The sequence below is a fragment of the Dromiciops gliroides genome, chromosome 6 (assembly GCF_019393635.1).
Source record: "Dromiciops gliroides isolate mDroGli1 chromosome 6, mDroGli1.pri, whole genome shotgun sequence".
In the NCBI taxonomy this organism is placed as follows: Eukaryota; Metazoa; Chordata; class Mammalia; order Microbiotheria; family Microbiotheriidae; genus Dromiciops; species Dromiciops gliroides.
The window spans coordinates 91494921-91517713 of NC_057866.1; the positions used below are offsets into that span (position 1 = coordinate 91494921).

Sequence of the window (22793 nt, forward strand, 5' to 3'; positions counted from 1 at the left end):
CAAAACTGAACTCATCATCTTTGCCCCCAAAACTTGTCTATTCACCCAAAGTTCTTATTTCTCTAGATTCTCCAAGTCATTTTGGCATAAAAATGTGGATTCACATCTGACTCTCTTCTCCCTCAACCCTTATTTCATCAACTTCCAAGCCCCATGTATTCTACCAAGACAAAACTTCTTGAACTTCTCTGTACCACATTCGTCCCATACTTTTATAATTTTAGCTGAGGCCTTCATCACCTCTCACCTAGGCTACCACAACAACAGTCACTCTTGTCTCTGGTTCCTATACTTTAAACCATCGTTCGCTGGCTGACCAATTATTTTCCTAGTAGATGAATCAGACCCTAATTAAAAACCCACAGTGGGGGGCAGCTAGGTGGCACAGTGGATAGAGCACTGGCCCTGGATTCAGGAGGACCTGAGTTCAAATCTGATCTCAGACATTTGTCACTTACTAGCTGTGTGACCCTGGGCAAGTCAACCCCAATTGCCTCACCAAAAAAAAACCCAAAATAACAAGAAAAAACCCCAACATGGCCCCCTTTTGTTTATAGGATAAACACAGACTCTTTAACCTTTCATTTAATACCCTCCACAGTCTGATTCTAAACTTTAATTCTAGCCTTATTTTTTTATTCAACTACTAGCTATGTCTTGACATTAATCAATCTTCCTCTGCTTCTATGAATCTGGGAAGTTTTTCCTCCAGGCCTAGAATGTGTTCCCTGATTGAAGATGTCCAGTGGTTCAAATTTTTGTGAAGCCTCTACCCAATCCCCAAACCACAAACTAAAAATAATGTCCTACTCTTCCAATTTTCATACAATCTTTTGGATTCTCTTTTGCTCTTATTCCATTCTACCTTGTATGCTTGTCTGGGTCTGTGTTTTGTCTCACTTGTGGAAATCTTTGTTTCCCCAATGATCTCTATAGGACCTTGTACATAGTAGGCACTTAATAAATATTTTTAGGTGGAAATGAACTGAAATTCACATTAGTTTTGAGGAAGCTATTCCAATTTGCTATTTTCATCCTGAAATTGTGAAAAACACAAATATAGACATATTCAAATATAATGAGTTATCCCATTCTCTAGCAGTGAGAGTAAATTTGCTGGCAAAAGCTTTATCTTAACTCTCTTATGAAAGTTTTCTAGATTACAACACATGTAGTAGTTATATGCAGTAGTGTGAATGACTAAGAATAGTTTGGGGGAGAAAGAAGACACATGATCTGGTTAAGGAGTATAACAAAAATGCAGAGAAGGAGCTTCGAGTGAGAAGCAGTAGGGAAGGAGCCCAGGATACTACAGCAGAAATGGGTCTTTCAAATGACAGGGGGTCACTTCACCTCTCTAGCACCCAGTTTCTTCATGTGTAAAATAAGGGGTCTGGATTGAACAATGTGCAGTCCCTTTCAGCTCTAGCCCATGAACACATGGTCTTTCTCTGGATGTCACTCATTTCACTTAGGGTACAACAGGGAAGCATAAATGCAGAATGCCGAGAGTTCCTACTAAGTACATCATCCAATTAAGTGAGCTGGTTTGAAAAACATTTGGGGGGCAGCTAGGTGGAGCAGTGGATAAAGCACCGGCCCTGGATTCAGGAGGATCTGAGTTCAAATCCAGCCTCAGACACTTGACACTTACTAGCTGTGTGACCCTGGGCAAGTCACTTAACCCTCATTGTCTAGCAAGAAATAACAACAACAACAGAAAGAAAAACATTTGGAAGAACACATATGGCTGCACAGGCAAGCCATGAGTTAATGCTCTTTTTGCTCAAGGACCATTGTGAGCCAAGTGCTTCTCTGGCTACCTTGTGCCCACATAGCTGAAAGCATCAGCTGATACTGACTGCCAGTGTACCTTAATTACAGGATGAAATGAAATAAAGAAAAATAATGGCTGAAATGAAAACAATCAATCACCTGGAACGACATGTCAATTGCAAGAGTTTTGGAAGATTTGTTCTAAAACACAGGAAAAATGCCTTAAGCTAATTACTTCATAAAACTTTCTTGATTTTATCACTACTTGTCTCAAACAAGATTGTAAATTATTCATCGACAAGCTAGCATATATTCAGGATGAGTACAAAACTAAAATCCATGTCATATAAGGAAGAGTTAAAGAAATTTGGAATATTTTGTCTGGATTAGAAAAGACTTTTGGGGAATAGGGCAGGGGTGATGATTGCAATCTTCAGATACTTCCAGTACTGGCTTGTGGAGGACTGAGCAGATTTATTTTGCTTGGCTCTAGGAAGCAGAACTAGGACCAATAGTTAAAAGTAACAGGGAGGCAGAATTTGGCATAATAGAATAAAGAATTTCCTAACATGTAGAAATTGGAATCACTTCCCTCAGGAACCAGTGAACTCCAATGGGAACTGGACTAGATGACCTTTTCAGGGTCTTAAAACTTTGGAACGCTATGATCTTATGGTAATCTCAATTAAAGATCACCCAAGACATTAGAGAACTTTCTCTAGTTCTTTTAATATCTAGGAGATGCCAGTGGCTTATTCAACTTTACCTATTCCCTTTACAGGTCATACAATTCATTTCATATTAAGCACCTACTATGTGCCAGGCACAATATTAAATGCTAGGGGTACAAAAAGAGGTCATATAGGTCTTTGGTGATATCTTTTATTCCAGGAAAGTTGTCATTAGTAATGTATTATGGTCTACTTACAGTATACCCACTATTCATCTTTCTATTGTACTTTGTGTCATCTACAATTCTGATATTTATGAGATCATGGGGGTCTATGATTCATAGGGATATACCATCACTGAGAGAATATTGATAGGTTATGAGAATGAACCTTGGCAGCAGTGAGTAGTCTAGGACCCAAATACAAAAGGGGAATATATGACTCACTTTTAGAAAGTAAACAAAATTCTTTCACGTAGAATCTATGAAGTAAATTATGTTTTCAATGCAATAAATATTAAACTAATGAATAAAACAGACAGGTTAAACATGCTTCCCCTAAAACAAATATTTATCCCTTGGTAGATTGGGTCCATCAAGTTTGATCAATTTTTTAATCTAACAAACAGACTGACTTTAATTATGGAACGTTTGGGGTCATGCAGTTCCCGTGGACCATCATGGTTCTACACTGAAGTATGATTTTTACTATAAATCCAGATGAGACAAAACTTGTTTAGTCAGCGCAGAGATTCAGGGTTAAATGATCAAAATCATTTGAGGCCAAGGTTTTGGCTCAGTATGTTAACTTCCTTTCCAACTCTATCCAGAGAGATGGTGCCTTTTTTTTCAACAGCAATTTTTACAAAATGAGTTTTACTTGAAATGTTTCCCTGAGAAACATTTTTACTAAATGAGGGTAACTCACAGGACAAACAGATGCTTCCAACTTATTTAGTAGATATACAATGCTTAAAAGGCTTTGTTTGCTGAATTTGGGGGATGACAGCATACCAATGCTTATTTGTATTATGAACTATCAAATTAATGAAGATCTAAATGTTACAATAGGTCACAGTTCTTTTAAAAGAATGTGGATATTACTAACTGTTTCACAAAAATTCCCATTGTTTTATAAGATTACCCTGGAGGCCTTGGAGTCAGGAGGACTGAGTTCAAATTCAGCCTCAGACATTTACTAGCCATGTGACCCTGGGTAAGTCACTTAACCCTGTTTCCCCCCAAACACTACCATATATCTAGCATTGATGGAAACATTGGTTAATTTATACATCTTAATATTTTCTAGTAAGTGTTGAGTTTCCATAGATTTATTAGCACTTTGTGAAAAAAGATAAAAATAATAGTAATAATAACACACTTCTCTTTATAAATAGACAAAACATGGATATGCCAATGGTATTAGTCATATAGATGTAGTACTTTAAGTTTTATGAAGCCCTTTTCCTCACAAGTACCCTATGAAGCAGGTAGTACAAATGTTATTGCAACCATTTAACAGAGGAAAAAACTGAGGCTTAGTGAGGCTATGTGACTTTACCAGACTCACAAAAAATAAGGTTTGTAAATAGCATTTAAATCCAGATTGATATTGACTCCAAGTCCAATCTGAATTGCCAAGAAAACTGAGACAATTCTATAATAGTCTGTAGAAAAGGTGTATCAATAAAACAATTCTTTCTGCATGGTGGAAATCCAATTCTCCTCACAACTCTGAGGTGCAAATAAATTCCATAATCTCCTATTTTAACATTTTCTTAAAATGAACATTGTTTGGAATATCATGTTTGGGGTTTTTAAAGATTGTGTCAAATTTTTAAAAAGTTCTTTTTTTAAAAAAAGTACCCCAAGTTTTCCTACTTTCTGAGCATACTTATCTTCTCGTAGATGTTTCACTGTCAGTTCTGCACAGCTCTGCATGACTGAGTCTGTGCAAACCTTCAGCACGGACAATTGGTGTCTGGTTTATCTACTGCATACTCTTCCAGGTGCCAAGGAGAATACCACAAATCAATGAATGTTAGTCAATGAACTGATAACAATGGGTAGCTTTATTGCTTCAACCATTCAATCCTAGGCCCTCCAGTCTAGCTTTATTTCACTTTATTCGCTTTTTTTTTTTTTTGAGTGAGGCAATTGGGGTTAAGTGACTTGCCCAGGGTCACACAGCTAGTAAGTGTTAAGTGTCTAAGGCTGGATTTGAACTCAGGTACTCCTGACTCCAGGGCCAGTGTTCTATCCACTGCACCACCTAGCTGCCCCATTTGCCTTTCATAAGAGGCAAAGGTTGCTGTGTGTGTAGCATCTTTGGCATGTGCATTAGACATAAGAGGAAAGAACAGAGGAAAGTTGAGAGAAAGTGTTGTATTCTCCTGTAATGCCCAGGACACATTAATATATCTCAAAAATAGTTTCACACCATGTAAACTTCCTCATTAGCTTCAGCTGATCTTGCTTCTCCAATCTATCCTAGATATGCCACCAAACTCCTCTTCCTGATTTATCAAGTCAATTCTCTTCAAACCTTTCAACAGAACACCACAGTTAACAGAATAAAGACCAAACTCCTTAGGATAAAACCCCAAATCCTTAGTGGTCCCTCAATTATATAGCAAAGATGACTAGAAGAGCAGGTTACCTGAACACCCTGGGGAGTTAAAATTGCTCACTCAGAGAGACCCAGGTAACTTTTAGGAAGTCATTTGGCCAAGAAGTTAAGATTATTGTTAGCAAAGGGAAATTGTGTCCAAATAAAGTATATTTTGTTCTGTACTATTCTAATGTCTTCAGTTTTAAAACAATCTGGACTTGTCAGGTAGTTCACCACTGGCTTAGCTGGAATTCCTATGACACGTGAATAATAGTAATTTCTAGTTGTATAGCAATTTTCAAAGTGCTTTTCTTCCAATGGTTCCATGGGACAGATGGTAAATAAATTCCTTTTACAAAGGAAGAAACTGAGCTTCAGAGAGCTTATGGGACATGCAGGGCTGTACAGTTTGTTAGACTCTGAGACAAAATTCTAAGCCAGCTCTTCTGAACCTAAGGCCAGCACTTTTTTTCATTAAAACACAAAATTTTCATGAAATGAAACCCTGTGTTCTGCATAATGCCCTAAATTAAGTTATCTGCAATTATTTTCTTGGTATTTAAAATGCACAGTGAATTTTGTGATTATGACAACATAAGATAAATTATAAGATATAATTAAAATAAAATATAAGAGAGCAGTAATACATTCACTTACAAATAAGAGGAAATAGTTACCTGAAGAATCCATGCAATCTTCAACTCGGGATATCATAAATTTCTGGCTGAGAATATCTTTAAAATCTTCAAGAAAATTTACAGATTCCAGGGGACTTTCGATACGAGTTTTATCTGATAAATATTAAATATATTTATTGAAAGAATGAACACAAAAGTAAGACTATATAGTCTGACTGAATATCTTGACTTTGATAAGCTGTGCTTTTTCTGAACTAAATATCCATTCAGAATTATCATCTGAGAAGTCATTTAAAATCCTGCTAAAGCATGTAGCCATAGAATTTTAGAATTAGAAGGGATCTCAAAGGTCATCTAATCTGATCCTTGACTCTCTGGACGGAGAAACTGAGGCACAAAGAGGCTAGGCAGTTTGTCTGAACTACTTAGCAGCAATGGTGGGACTGGAACCCAGGTCTCTTAGCTCCCAGTCTAGTGCTCTTTCCTTATCAGCATTCAGCAGCCACTGACCTGCAAGGCCCTAAGACATTAGACATGTACCCTGAGGTATATTCAAGGGAAGGAAGAGAGGCTGGCTCAGAAGGTACTCTCATTGACCTTGTGACACAGCCATAACTGCCTCCTTACCTGTTGATATATTCTGTGCCTGAGCAATTTACAGCATCACACAAATCACAAGCCTTTCTCCAGGCACTGATAGAAGACAGGGCAATGTGAAAGGCAGCCCATATCGCCAGATTCCCAGGATGCACTGCCAGGCCATGTGGAGGCTCTGCCTGGCTCTCTTCCTCAAATTCATCAACATACTTCACTCAAGAGACCCAGGCTGGTGCCAGTGGAGGGAATACCAGCCCAAAGGTGGCCTTTTCCTGCTTTTAGGGGCTGCTTCCAGGCAGGCAGCTTTAGGGTGGAAGAGAGGCTGGTGTCCTCATACTTGTTAGTGCTCCTAGAAACACATGCTGTCCACCAGTCCTCATGAGCAGCTTCTCTTTTTCCCTGACTGGGAGAACATTTCATAGCATCCTATTGCCTCTAACCCCTTTAAAGCAAAGGTTCTCAAACCTTTTGGTCCCAGAACTCCTTACACTTTTAAAAATTACGGAGAATCCCTCAAAGCTCTGACTTATGTGAGTTACATCCAGTAAGTAGAGTGCTAGAGCCATCTCATACTGCCTCATGAGAGCCGAGTATTAAATTTTCAGTGAGAACATTGATGCCTTGGATATCAGCAAACACTATAAAGCTGGCCTTTGTTTAATGTTTTGTTGATTGTCTAGACTTTAAAAAGTAATGGAGGGGCAGCTAGGTGGCACAGTGGATAGAGCACCAGCCCTGGAGTCAGGAGTACCTGAGTTCAAATCCGGCCACAGACACTTAACACTAGCTGTGTGACCCTGGGCAAGTCACTTAACCCCAATTGCCTCACAGAAAAAAAAAAAAGAAAGAAAGAAAGAAAGAAAGAAAGAAATTTTTAAAAAAAAGTAATGGAGAGGGGCAGCTAGGTGGCACAGTGGATAGAGCACCGGCCCTGGAGTCAGGAGGATCTGAATTCAAATCCGACCTCAGACACTTAACACTTACTGGCTGTGTGACCCTAGGCAAGTTACTTAACCCCAATTGCCTCACCAAAAAAAAAAAAAAAAAAGTAATGGAGAAAATGTTAATACTGCAGATTAAACTTAGAAGTGTGTTGTTTTTCGGAAAGCCAGTTATTAAACACTTAATAGCACATCACTGATAATAGCTGTCAATACTTAACTTAGAAATTAAAACTGATACAATGGAAAAATATTTATTTATTAATTCATTTTAAAGTAACAATGAGCCCATTACATGTTAATAAAAATAGTATTATTTTATTTAAAATAAATTATGCTTTCCAAAACAAAACCAAAAACCCCCATATGAGTTATTTTATGTATCTGACTTAATAAAAGATAGCTATATTCTTGTATTTGTTCTTGCAGTCGACTGTAATACATTGTTTTGATTGAAACAGCTGAAGAAAATCTAAGCTCACACAGATATGTAGTTGGAAAAGGGAAGAATATTTTATTAGACAAACATCATTATCTTTTTTTCTTTTGAAGCCAGCAGGGCAAAGTGACATAGCCTAGGTCACATAGCTATATTTGAACCCAGGTCCTCCTGATTCCAGGGCCAGTGCTCTATCCACTGTACCACCTAGCTTCCCCACTTAGAATCATGACAAACATAGGTTGAACTTAGGGAATCCCAGGAGTCTACAGACCACACTTTGAAAATCACTGTTTTAAATATATAAATTCTCTTCTCTCAAATGTAAGGCACATTTTAAGAGAACAAATAAGGAAAACTTGCTCTTATACACTCTATCTACAAGATTAATAACTCTGCTTTAAATAAGATACTCCACAATATGCTATCCCTTCAGAAGACTGACCTTGATGTCTGTCTGTAATGTAGTTCAGTAAATAGTTGCTGGTCTGCTGAAGCAGGACATTGTTGTCTCCTTCATAGGTACAGTTCGGATCATTGTCGTTTCTTATATCACCCAAACGATTCACTGCAATCAAACGAATCAGTTTTGAAGGCTTATGACACATATCGGATATGTAGTACAATAAAGATGATTATAACTGATAATTCAATGACCCAAAATTCTAATTTCAGTATAACTAGTGAATTATAGAATGTTAAAGATGGAAGAAGTAATAAGAAATTATCCATTTCAGCCTCTCACCTAACAGAAGTACCTAGTATTTTCATTGAAAGATAGCACTCCTGGGAAGAGATTCCATAGATTCCTAGGATGGATAAGAAATAAGAAATGGAGTGGAAGGAAAATAGAATAGCTTTTAAAGGGATATTATAAACCAAATAATATCAGTGATATAGAAAAATGGATGAGGTAGAGAGAACAAGGGAGGATTAGGATCTGAACCTTATCTGGGATTGGAAAGTATGGGATTAAGCAAATTAAAAAGATAGAGAATAAAAAAATTCTAACAGAAGGAATTTAGGATTGGGTAAATTAATGGGAGAAAGGGAGATCTAGGGACAGAAGACTGGTTTCAGATTTGTAGAAGCAAAACAAATGGAAGAGATTAAATGCTGGCTTTTAAGAGAGTAAATTGTAAGTAAATAAATATTATATAGACATAGAAATAGATATAGTATAATAAATAGTTAAGAGAAGACAATACAAATATAATTCCAACAATAAATGTAATGGATTAAACTTTCCAATACAATTAAAAAGAATACAGGCATAGTTAAGGGAACAGAACCCCCAAATTTGATACAAACAAAAATTTTAAACATATAGGCATACAGAGAAAAGGAAGGGATAGAACAAAATCTATTATGTATTATTTATTTCTTTAAAAAAATTCTGATAACTCTATTCAGCATAGTTTCCTTTTAATCCTATGTATTTTATTTTATCCATATAAACTATTAATTCTTCAGAGTCCACAGGCTTTGCAAGACCTCCAAAGAGTTTGTAAAACAAAAATAAATTAAGAACCCCTGCTTTGGGTAATTTTAAAAATGCAAAAGTTGGCACCATAGTCTTACAATACAATAATAAAAATTGATAGTGGAGACAAAGAAGCACACTACATTATTCTTTTTTTTTTTGTGGGGCAATGGGGGTTAAGTGACTTGCCCAGGGTCACACAGGTATTAAGTGTCAAGTGTCTGAGGCCAGATCTGAACTTAGGTCCTCCTGAATCCCGGGTTGGTGCTTTATCCACTGTGCCACCTAGCTGGCCCCACTACATTATTCGTTTTTTTTTATTGGGGGGGGTGGTGGGCAATGAGGGTTAAGTGATTTGCCCAAGGTCACACAGGTAGTAAGTGTCAAGTGTCTGAGGCTGGATTTGAACTCAGGTACTCCTGAATCCAAGGCCAGTGATTTATCCACTGTGCCACCTAGCCGTCCCCCGCCCCCACCACTACATTATTCTTAAAGGTAAACTAAGCAATGAAAAAAAATGTAAAGTTTATGCACACAAAAGCATAGTGGTTAAGTTCTTAAAAAAAAAAGCAAGGTGAACTACAAAAAGACACAACAGTAATGCAATAATAGTAAAGTAATTTAATATTTGTCTTTCAGACCTAGATAAGTCCAATAGAAGGCTGAAAGAAAGAAAGAAAGAAAGAAAGAAAGAAAGAAAGAAAGAAAGAAAGAAAGAAAGAAAGAAAGAAAGAAAGAAAATCCAGAATGAATATAATTGTTGGATGAACTAGATTGGACTGATCAATGGTAACTCCTGATTGGGAAAAATAAATGTGCACATTTCTTAGGATCTCAAAGTATCATTACAAAAACCAATTATGCACTAGGGTATAGAGGAATCACAAACAAATGTTAATAGGCAGACATAATAAATATATCTTTTACAGACCATAAAAAATAAAGATAGTAATGAAAGGAGGAAAGAAGATATAGACACAGAGTCTAAAAAATAACATCCTAAATAATGACTGGGTTTTTAAGAATAAATGATAAAACAATTGATAATTATAGGTGATAGTAATAATGAAACAATATGTCCAGATGTTTGGGATGCAACTAAAGTGGACCTCATAGAAAAAGATATATCTCTAAAAAAAAAAGAAGAAAATTGAAAAAGAAAAAATAAATAATTTAAATTGAACTTTAAAAGAATAGAGAATAAACAAATTATGAACCCTAAAAAGGGGAGAAAAGAAATCTTGAAAATTAGAGGAGAAATAGGGAAATTTGAACATAAAAAGGTTATAGAACTGATTTTTAAAAAACCCCAAACATTAAGAACTATTGTTGTTGCTGCTGTTGTTTTTGAGGAGACTAACAAACCTGATAAACCATTTACCAATCTTGTCAAGAAGAGGAAATTTAAATTAAAAAAAATAAAAAATTAGGGGTCAGCTAGGTGGTGCAGTGGATAGAGCACCGGCCCTGGAGTCAGGAGTACCTGAGTTCAAATCCGGCCTCAGACACTTAACACTTACTAGCTGTGTGACCCTGGGCAAGTCACTTAACCCCAATTGCCTCACTAAAAAAAAAAAAAAAAAGAAAAAAGAAAAAAAAGAAAAAATTAACATGGTAAATTCACAATAGAGAAGAAAAATAATTATCAGAAACTATCACTATGTGAAACTGTATTATAGAAAAAATGAAAATTCAAACAAAATTGATGATTACCTACAAAATATAAAATTCTCAAGGTCACAAAACAAGAAATACAGATCTTAAATAACTCAATGTCAAAAAAAAAGAAATGAAGCCATAAATTAATTGCCAAAACAACCCCTAAAGGCTAGATGAATTTTATAAATTAATCCGACCAAATTTTTTTAATTAATGTTTGTATTTTTTTAAATCCCCCAAAATAGAAAGTATTCCACTAAAACCTATTTTGGGGACAAATATGGTCCTGATTCACAAACAAGGGAGAGACAAAAAGGGAAAGAAAGCTTCATTAATGTCATGGACAAATACTGCTTCAAAAATTTAAATATAATCCTTGCAAGGAAATAGATAGCTATAGCTATAGCTATCAATAGATATGGATATGTATATATACACATTTGTATATATACTGTGGGGACCAATTTTTAATTGGGGAGTGTTAGCTAAGCGGCTCACCGCAATATCAGGGCAAGGAAGGAGACAGCCTCCCTCAAAACAGAGCAGGATTTATTTAACAAGAACGAACTTTAAAAAAAAAAAAAAACTAACCACAAACAGGATCAATAGGATCAAAGGAAAGGAAATAAAATGGGGAAAGGAAAATTATACAACCTAAACAACACTACCACCCAGGAATCAGCTGAGAACACACAGCAGCATCCTGTCACCTTCCAGCTTCAAGCTACAATGGTGACTTCCCAGCAGACCTCAGGCTGACCGAACACAGCCCCCAGCCAATTGGCTGGCTGCTCTGACAGTCACATGACTGCCCTCACTGGGCTTCCAATCATTATAATTTTGCCAGGCCCATGTAGGTGTTGGCAAGTGGTAATGACGTGAGGTGCCAGCACCATGGCGATGGCTACAACCAGTGGGTGGAGCACCATGCCATTTGCAGAGCCTCAGAGGCCAGTGTGCATGCCAAGGTTTTTTTTTTTTTAAATTCTAGCCAAAACCTGGGGTCATAAAAACCTCAAATAACAATTAATCCTTTATATTCCCCCCTTTGTTTCATCAGAAACACAGGGTGCTTCCTTGATGGAACAATAAATAATAAACAATAAATAAATTTAAAAATAACAGAATATCATAACCAATGCTAATAAACAATATACTAATAACAACATAGGAAAGGGAAAATACATATTACAGATGATGTATACAGTAACAGAAGGAAAAACAAAAAACAAAAATGTTCATTTAAAGTCCTTAAAATCTTGTCTTCAAAGGCGGGTTGAGATGTCATCAGGGGAACTGGACTCTGGTCTGGATTCTGGCTGTCTCTGGATTCTGGTTGTCTCTAGAACTGCTGGGTTTTCATTAATCTTTAGCATAGCATTGTCCAAAAATGTTCAAATTAAATAACGAAAGTTCTTCAAAATATACAAAACAAATTTAAACTTGATATATACAGCATATTGGAGTCCCCCCTTTGGAGGATACTCATATCCATACGCAATACAAAATTGAGACAGTTATGACATTACTAACACTTTTTACCACTATATGTCTGGATCAAGGCCAAATTTAGTTATGTGTCCATGATGACACCTGAAAATGTTATGGAAAGGTTACCATACCACATCTCGTGGTGCATAGACATCTAATAATTGTGCTAGGCCTCAGTACATATGTGTGTGTGTGTGTGTGTATGTGTATATATGTATGTAAATAGATATGGACAAATAGATATATATGTGTATATACACAATGCTCTTCCCAGAACTAGAAGACAAGTAACTGGAGATATCTACTGTTTCTTATTAGGCCTTGCTGATATAATAAAAATGATACCATTATTTAAATTAATTTATAGACTGTACTAAGCAAATCAAATTATGTAGAGGATGAGGTTTTTTGGCAGGGATAGGTAACATAACTATATTTATTAGAATAACAAAAGGTCTAAAATTTCAAGAGAAATGATAAGAAAAACTATGAATGAATGGGTATAGCTTTAGGACATTTCAAAATATATTACAAAGCAGTAGTTATCAAAACTATTTGTTACTACTTTAGAACTAGTGGAATAGATTAAATAAGCAAGAAACTGAAGTGATTAAAAACAATAGGCCAGTGTCTGATAATCCCAAGGAACTGAATTATAGCAGTAGGGGTTAGAAGAAGACTTCCTTTTTAGTTTAGAAAACAGGAAAGCAGTTTGTCAAAAAGTAGAGTTAGGCCAATATCTTACACCATATGCTACAGCAAGCTCAAAATGAAAGTTAGAAAAGAAAGAAATCAGGTATTTTCACAAGCATGGCTAACGGGACATTTCTTAACAAATCAGGGGAGAGAAGAGATCATAAAAGATAAAAAACCACTATTGTGATTGCATACAATTACAAAGTTTTTTCCACAAAGTTAGAATAAAAATGGCAGAATAGAGAAAACATCTGTATCAAATATCACTGAAAAACCTACTATCCAAAATATATAGGGAATTGATAATACCAAAATTGCATAATACTGAAAATCATTCCTCCCAAAGGATCAAAAGATGTAAACTTTTCCAAAAAAGATCTGTAAACTACAGGTGACTATATGAAACATGTTCCAAACTAGCAATAGTAGGAAAAATACCAATTAAAACAATCCTGAGGTTTCACCCCACTCCTTGCAAATTAGCAAGGAAGAAAAAAGATGGGCATAATCAATGCTGAGGAGGCTGTGAGAAGGTAAGCACAATGATGCATTGTTGATAAAGGTATGAAATGTTCTGGAGTTCAATTTGAAATTATGCAAGAAAAATGACCATACTCTCCATATCTTTTAACTTGGCAATCCCAGTATTAAGTTTATACCCTTAAGGAAATATAAAATAAAAGCAAATGTCTGACGTATATACGAAAATATCTTTAGCAAAGAAATGGAAACAAAGTAAATGACCATAGTTTAGGGAATGGCTGAAAAAAAACCCAAAGTTATGCTAGATGAATATGATGCAATGTTATTGTGCAATTATAAATGTTTAATATGAGAGTTTCAGACTAACATGAAGATGTCTGTATGAACTGATGCAGCATAAAATAAACAGAACCAAGAGAATATACACAATCATTTTTCTGTTGTTCAGTCATTCAGTCTGTCTGACTCTTCATGACCCTTGGGATGATAGCATACCAGGCCCTTCTACCCTCCACTATCTCTTGAAGTCTGTCCCATCTCCTTCTCAGCCATCCCCTTGTTCTTTTGCTTCCAATCTTTCCCAACATCAGGGTCTTTTCCAGTGAGTCCTGTCTTCTTGCTGTGTGGCCAAAGTATTTAAGCTTTAGCTTCAGTATTTTTCCTTCCAATGAATAGTCTACATTAATTTCTTTAAATATTGCCCGATAGGATCTCCTTGCTGTTCAAGGGACTCTCCAAAGTCTTCTCTAGTTCCACAGCTAAAGGGTCTACTCTGCAGCACTCTGCTTTCCTTATAGTCCAATCCTTAAAGCCATACATTACTACTGGAAAAACCACAGCTTTGATTATGTGGACCTTTTTTGGCAGGGCGCTGTCTACTTTTTAGTCCAGATTTGCTCTGGCTTTCCTTTCGAAGAGCAAGAATCTTTTAATTTCATGGCTGCAGTGATCTTTGGGCCTGAGACTATACAATGTGACACTGCCTCCATTTCTTCTCTCTCTACTTGCCAGGAAGTGATGGGACCAGTTTCCATGATCTGTTTTTGTTTTTGTTTTTTTAAATGCTAAGCTTCAAGCCAGCTTTTACACTCTCCTCTTTAATCCTCATCAAAAGGCTTAATTCATCTTTACTTCCTGCCATCAGGGTGGCATCATCTGCTTATCTGAGTCTGCTCATATTTCTCCTGGTAACCTTAATTCCAGCTTTTGATTCACGAAGCCTGATATTCTGAATAATGTACTCTGCATATAAATTAAATGAGCAAGGTGACAAAATACCACCTTGTTGTACTCCTTTTCCAATCTTAATCCAATCAGCTTTTCCATGTTCAGTTCTAACTGTTGCTTTTTTTAAAAAAAAATATTTATTTTGTTAGATACTTTTCAATTACATGTAAAGAAATGTTTTAAATATTTTTTAAAAATTTGAACTCCAAATTCTCTTCTTTCCATCCCTCACCTGCTCCTTGAGAAGCCAAGCAATTTGATTTCAATTATACATGTGAAGTCATACAAAACATATTTCCATATTAGCCATGTTCCAAAAGAAATCACAAACATTAACATTCCCTTGGTGTTGTCTACAGTTATTGTGAATGGAATTTCTCTTTGTAGCTCCTCCTTCTGGGTTTTTTCTTATAAAGATAGTTTTTGACGTTCATTTTTGTAAGATTTTGAGTTCCGAATTTTTCTCCCTTACTCCCTTCTTTCCTCCTTCCCCAAGAGAGCAAGCACTATAATATTGGTTATATACATATAATCATATTAAACATATTTCCACATTAGTCATGTTGTAAAAGAAGAATCAGAATAAAAGGGGGAAAAACACAAGAAAGAAAAAAAAAACATAAAACAACAAAAGTGAAAATAGTATGCTTCAATCTGCACTCAGACTCTCTCTCCTTTCATCCTGTCTCACCCCAAAAATGTTTTGCTTCTGACTATCTCCTCTCCCAATTTGCCCTCCCTTCTAACACTACCCCATCCCCTCTTATCCCTTTCCCTTCCTACTTTTCCTTCAGGATAAGAAAGATTTCTATACCCAAGTGAGTATGTATGCTATTCCCTCTTTGAGCCAATTCTGATTAGAGTAAGGTTCACTCCCCCATCTTCCCCTCCATTGTATAAACTTTTTCTTGCTTCTTTTAAGTGAGATAATTTACCCCCATTCTGCCTCTCCCTTTCTCTTTATCCAAGTGCATTCCTATCTCATTCCTTAATTTTATCTATATACACATATACGTGTGTGTATATACACATATGTGTGTATACATACATTTCTAGCTATCTCTATCTATTTATATCTATATCTATATCTGCCATCTTGACTCTACCTCTTCTAACTCTTGTTTCTTGATCTACATATCTGCCTATAGGTTCCTCAGGAGACAAGTAAGATGATCTGGTACTCCCATCTCTTCAAGGACCTGCTGCATTTTGTTGTGATCCACACAGTCAAAGTCTTTGGTGTAGGCAATGAAGCAGAAGATGTTTTGGAACTCCCTAGCTTTCGCCACAATTCAGCAAATGTTGGCACAATCATTACAAAGAGGTAATTTTTTTTAAATGCCAAAAGAAAACTGAGCTGAGAGAAAGGGAAAAACCAGTGAATGTCCTGAAGAGATAGCACATATATTTCCTTTGTCATGGCATTAAGGAGAGCAGAAAGACAGCCTACCAGTCTACCTTACCTGATGGTGTTTGTTCAGTTGCTTTCCTTTGTCACAGAAAGGGTTTGTTCTCTAGGGTAATGACTGTGTTACACAGACAAAGGCATTAAATAAGGAGAAGTGCCTGGTAAACTTCAAGATCTATAAAAATATGGATTATTTGTTTGCTATAAAACAACACTAGGTAGAAAGGAAGGAGAGCTTTGTGTTACTCTCAAAGTACTTGGGTATCTTTAAGAGTAGAGATTCACCACTGAATCCTTTGACATTTTCTAACCATTTGAAAGGTTTGTGGAGGAAGGTATAAGAGGCAGTTGACCCAGCAAAACTTGAAGGACAGAAATAACTGAAACACATATTTTCATTTCTAAAATGTTTACCAGAAAAATAAGTGTCTGAGTCATCAAAATGGAGTCTTTAAAAACGTTTTTTTTTTTTAAGTTAAAGAATGTTCCTAATTGTACCAATTCTTTAACTCACAGAACATTTGTCATGTAAGAGATCTTTGACAGTCCAGTCTCTCATTTTCCAGATGAGGAAGCTGATATGTGGTAGAATTAAGTAACCTGTCCACTGTCATATTCTCATACACACGTCTATCTGTATATATACACATACATATATATACATATGCATGTATGTGTGTATATCTATATATACATACATAAATAAAGAGAAAGAGTGAGAGTGAGTAAATTAGGTATAATCAGGATTAGCACTCAGGAATCCTGACTTTCACAGGCCATTGATCTTTTGACTGTATCACATTCTTTCCCTATTTAGAGAATCCTGTCAGTGAATATTACCAAGGAGTTAAAGGTATTCAGAATTCAAATTAATGGATTTTGAGTTTCTATTGAAATGTTTTATGGCTTTGCTTCTCAGATCCTCTCTATGTAATACCTTATTATCTTCAGTTTAGAGCAAAGGGTCATTAGGCATCCAAAGTTAAACGGTAGGGCTAAGGCCTACACTTACTGGCCAAATAGCCATGTCCTCCACAAGCTTCTCGACATTCCTGAGCTCCTTGCTGGGCAGTCCAGGATGCTAGAGGTTTGCCAGCAGATGCCAATGCATGAATTTCACGTCCAAGTTCAGCCTTAAAAGGGAGTGATTAAATAAAAGGTTTTTAAAACTTTAAAATGCCAAATAATATTCCAGAGGAGACTCATCAAACAAGTATATTTCAAAATTATATAAAGGAAATTAATGGAATATCAAATTATTTACAGGGTATAGCAGAATTTAGAATCAGAAAGAAAACCCAGGGTCAAGTACTTGTTCTGACACTAATCTATGTGACTAACAGCAAATAACTTTTTTGATAATTTTTTGAGTTTGTTTCCCCAAATGAAAAAAAGATGATAATATTTCCATTTCCTATCTTATGAGGTCATTATAAATTTTGAAAATCTTAGAGTGTTCTCTATATATGAGATTATATTATTGTGATTATCATTGGCATTAATCTAATATGTTTCTATCATTTATAATTAAGGGAATGGGAATGATTAATAAGTCAGATTACAATTTGAGAACCAATTGTATTATCAGGAATAGAAAAGCCAGAGGGATATCCATTATTTAAAAAATTTGAATTTGCATTGAAGGACCTTGGAGATTGTTCAGTCTAGCCCCTCATTTTACAGAGAGAAGTGGGCGCATAGCTGACAGTGGCAGAGTGAGAACTAGAACCCAGGTTTTTTTTTTTTACTGTTAATACAGTAGTCTCAAGTATAGTATACCTTTCTTTTTTTTTTTAATATTTTTTTTTTTTAGTGAGGCAATTGGGGTTAAGTGACTTGCCCAGGGTCACACAGCTAGTAAGTGTTAAGTGTCTGAGGTCGGATTTGAACTCAGGTACTCCTGAATCCAGGGCCGGTGCTAGTATACCTTTCTAATACTCACTGCTTCAACCTTATGATTTTGATAACTCAATGTTTAACTCTATGAACCAACTGCAACTGTAGAAGAATTAAACAGAATTGTAAAAGTTTTGCCAAGAGGGTGGAAAAATAGGAACACTAATGCACTGTTGGTGGAGTTGTGAACTGGTCCAACCATTCTGGATAACAATTTGTAACTATATTTAAAGGGCTATAAAACTCTGCATGCCCTTTGATGCAGCAATAATCCTACTAGATTTATACCCCAATTGGATAAAAGAAAAGGGGAAAGGACCCATTTGTACAAAAATATTTATAGCAGTTCTTTTTGTGGTGACAAAGCATTGGAAATTGAGAGGGTTCCTATCAACTGGGGAGTGGCTGAATAAGTCGTGTATGATTATGATGGATTACTATTGTGCTATAAAAAATGAAGGAAATGGTTTCAGAAAACCATGAAAAGACTAATATGAATTGATCAAAAGTGAAGTGAGCAGGACCAGAAGAACATTGTACACAGTAGCAGCAATATTATAATGACAACCAACTGTAAAAACTTAACTGTTCTTATCAAGAAGATGATATACCAGAATTCCAGATATTTAAGTACTAACTTTATGAAGAAGAATGCTTAATTTGTTTTGAGCTAAAAGGGTACTGTATGTTCATTGAATATAATAGCTACTTAACTAGTATCACTTTAATAACCATAAATACGCCAACAAGTATTTGGTATTATCTTACCTGCCTGATACTTTTATCATTTTGTAACAGGCCTAGCTGAAGTTCTACCAAGTCCATGAACAAAGTTTTTGAGAAATGGTCTAAGGCATATGTCGCTGCCAAGTAAGGAATCAGGCGCCATTGCTGAAAACAAAGAAAACTTAAATAAATATAACACACTTCATACTTAACTCTCATCAAGTGTGCTATAAGATTTTTAAGTACAACTTAAAAAATTACTCCAATGATTTTTGACCCAGTTCCAGAATCATATTATTCTTAATATCCCACCAACCTAGCAACATTTCACTGACAAATTATAGTCTCATGTCATTTCTTTCATGATCTTTTTTTTCCCAATGAGGAAACAAAAAAGAAAACTTCCTAACAATGAGAGTTGCCAAACAATAGAAAGAGCTGCCTCAAGAAGTAGTGAGGTTCTAGTCAATAGAACGTCCCCTTTCAGGGATGATGAGGATAATGGTGACAGAAGACTGAATTCTAACAGTCTCTTCCAACTATGATAAATCATCACCCATTCCACCAACTGAAGATATGGACTTCTTGTGTATAATCTCAATGATCACTCATGACAGGCTCATAAAAGAAATATGGTCACAATCAACATCTACAAGTCAACTGTTTATTTTGCTAGCTCTGGGATCTCACTGATATGGGTATTCCCTTAACTGATGCAGATCACAAGTCCCCCATGTCTTTTCATTTTATTGTTCATGTCATTCTAGAAATTCTTCAGAGGATCCATCCAACTTGCAAAAGACCTTCCTCCAAGTCTTTTGATATTTTACAGCCGTCAGTCCAGTAATCAGGACATCCATCCCTCACCTTCACTTCTGCTAACTGACCAACCCACCTCTTTTTCCAGTTAATAAAATATTAAAGGTAGTACATCAAGTATTATGGAAAAAAATTCCTTTAACCATGTTCCAAGCAATAGTTAAAAGCAACCTTACCACCAAAAGGGTAGTGGAAAGGATTAGTTGTTTGGGGTATAAGGCATGGAGTCATTGTTAATGATTAATGATTGAATGCCTCCCTGTGTTGGGGGTCACACTTTGGTTGTTTATGTCCTATTTTGAAAGGTTTCCCTATTGTTCAATCACCTAACCGTAGCCATTTAATTCAATATATAAATAAATCCCACCACCCTCCACATACATACATACATAGTCCCATTTTATGAGCTTATACCTGCATTTGATATTCAAGGACTGGAATTTCCTTGTCATCACTTGGTCCAAACTGACGGCGAGTTGCTGAGAAACGAATTGCTATTGATAGTGCCAGTTTCAAATTCACCACAGACATTCCTATAATGCAAACTCTACCAGTAGACAGAGCACCCAGTGAAGCACCAAAACGTTGTCGAACATCCTGTTGGTATAAAAGATAGAGATCATTCAAGCAATCCACAAATGTGTTGGTTGCATTTATAAACAAATAACTTTTCAGTTAATTTAACAAATATTTGTTAAATGCCTGATTGGTTTAAGTGTTACAGGAGAAAATGAGTTAACCCTATTTTTATGCTGCTGTCTTCCCTGGTGGCTTTAAATTGAGCAAGAACCGTGAGCCTCTAAGTGTGGGGTGAATGGTAGTGACTCCTGCCTTATCTCCACTCTCTGCATCCTTTGTATTTATTCTTCTCTACCAGAACCACTGGAGGTCCCCTCAGCAGCCGGAGGTAGCAGCAGAGACCCTGGAGCTAGAAGCAACTGCTGACTGGGAAGAATCAACCCTAAGGAGAAACCCACTTGACCCAATCCAGTGGTACCTGGGCGCCATGTGTGGCAAGGAGTTAACTCAGCTAAGCAAGAGAGTAACTCATCCAGATGACACCAGACCTAGAAGTGAGTTTGGTGGCAGCCCTGCAAGTTGAGAAAAGAACTCCCTAAGCAAAAAGTCTTCAGGTGCCTGTTGGCCAAATGTGTTCCCTACATGTGACTAAGTAAGTACCTTTAAGCTTCAAATTTTTTTTTTTGTGGGACAATGGGGGTTAAGTGACTTGCCCAGGGTCACACAGCTAGTAAGTGTCAAGTGTCCAAGGCCAGATTTGAACTCAGGTACTCCTAAATCCAGGGCTGATGCTTTATCCACTGTGCCACCTAGCTGCCCCCTAAGCTTCAAATTTGAGCCCACTTACAGGAGAATACACGGCTCAGTTTGAGGGGGGGATGTTATTTGTCCTTCTATTCTTGCCATACCTTTCCAATAAGTATTCCTTTGTAAAAAGGTAGATATCAACTAGCTAATCAATGTGGGGGGGCGGGGCAGGAATGGGTGGAGAAGGGAAGGGGCAGAGCAAACCATACTGCAGAGGTACAGGCATAAATTTTAGAAACCTCAGGTCTTCAGGTTTGTCCATAGAGTCTTGAAGGGAGTAGGAGTAGCTGCTCTAGGGACCCAGTCTGAGAGTGTGAAGGAGCCCAGAGGGATCATGTATGAGAATTTGGTATCCTTTGAATCTGTGGAGAACTGGTGAAGAGATTCTCAATCCAGGATACCCTAAGTTTCCATATCTGCTTAAAATAATATTTTTTCTTTCTTTTGTTTTAGATGATAATTTTATATTAAGTTTTCTAGTATGTTTCTTTCTAAGTCAAACCAGTTTCTTTGTTATAAATTTTGTTTATTTAAATACTTATGTACTGATATCTGGTATATTACTGTAGCCACAATGAATATTGAAGCTAATATGAGAAGCATGAATTTTTCAGGCTGGAAATGTTACGTCTGGCTCACAAATGCTCACTCCCCGCCCCCTTTTTTTTTGCTTTTAGATTGGCCTAGACTGCTTGACTTACTGTGAGAACTATATGGACTGCAGATCCGAATGTTTGGCATTTTGGCCTAGACACTCTGAATAACCAACTCCCAAATGCGTAACCCCATTTGGGAGCTACCCAAGCTTACCTGACCCTGTCTGCTTTCTCTTAAAGCATGGGCAGCTTGTCCTACAGATGAGCAAGCCTGGAATTCTATTCCAAATGCCTTTGTACCAGCAAACATCCATGGGGAAAGTGTCAGGTGCCCTTTAGAACTGGGTGGTCCCTTAAAGGTCTTCTGGCCTAACCCTCCCTCCTCCCCCCATCTTCCAGTTGAGAGGACTGAGGCCCTCAGTGGTTGAGAGGCTTGTCCAAGCTCACAAAGCTTGTAAGTAGCAGAAAATTGGGATTCGAATTCCAGTCCAGTACTCCAGGTTTGCTCCTTCCACTGCATCATACTAGCTCAGAAGAGCCAAGTTTCCCTTAAGAGGAAAATGTTACCCTTTGTCTAATGAAAGATGGACCATCTATTCATTTGAATCTGTGCTTTTGGCAGTCCTCATTTCACATACAGGTTCAACGCAAGAGCACTGTACCTTAAAGGAAGTGTTGTAGACTCCCTCTGGGCTGACGTCACCTGTTCGGTTTAACAGGTTTTCCCGGGGAATTCTAACATTATGAAACATGGTGAATCTGTTCAAAGACATTAATAAGAGAACTCAGAAATGTAAAAAAAAAAAAATACCCTCACTTGGTATAACAGTTCCTCAGGTATAAAAGGCACTACTGATTTTGACACTTTACAAGCTGGCAGCAACATGTTGTTAACAATGAATTAAATGTCAAAGCTGGACAAAAAAAAATCTCCTCATCTATGTATGACCAGAAAAGGAGGCAGGCTGGTTAAGCAGTAAGAGCAAGAATGCGACCACCATGTGACATATGAAAGGGCACGGAGGAAATCCTGAAGTGTGTAGGTACATCACTTAGTGCAAATGTACAATAAGGAAACATACAAGAATGGCAAAGCTAAAGAGGCACAGAGGGATGGCTAACTGGAATGATGGGTGCCAGTGAGAAATGGAGCTATGGGAATGCCTATTATGATCATATTATATCCATCCACCAACAAGCATTTTAAATCAGTAGGCCAAGATTCAAGTCACAAGCCTGTCACTTACATTTGCATGCTGATAGGCAAGTCATAAATATCTCTGATAACCAGTTTCTTCTTTTGTAAAATGG

General features: G+C 36.7%; 1 protein-coding gene across 2 annotated transcripts in view; it reads right to left on the bottom strand.

Annotated features, from left to right (window-relative positions):
• The window catches only part of ACOX3 (acyl-CoA oxidase 3, pristanoyl), an 85234-nt gene that overhangs the window by 19562 nt on the left and 42879 nt on the right, over window positions 1–22793 (bottom strand). For both annotated transcript variants that reach the window (XM_043972939.1, XM_043972940.1), the window contains 6 exons: window positions 22145–22241; window positions 19975–20157; window positions 18784–18906; window positions 17132–17252; window positions 8118–8240; window positions 5735–5848 (listed from right to left, as the gene is read on the bottom strand). In XM_043972939.1, coding sequence (XP_043828874.1) covers window positions 5735–5848; window positions 8118–8240; window positions 17132–17252; window positions 18784–18906; window positions 19975–20157; window positions 22145–22241 — 761 coding nt within the window. The remainder of the gene's footprint in view (window positions 1–5734; window positions 5849–8117; window positions 8241–17131; window positions 17253–18783; window positions 18907–19974; window positions 20158–22144; window positions 22242–22793) is intronic.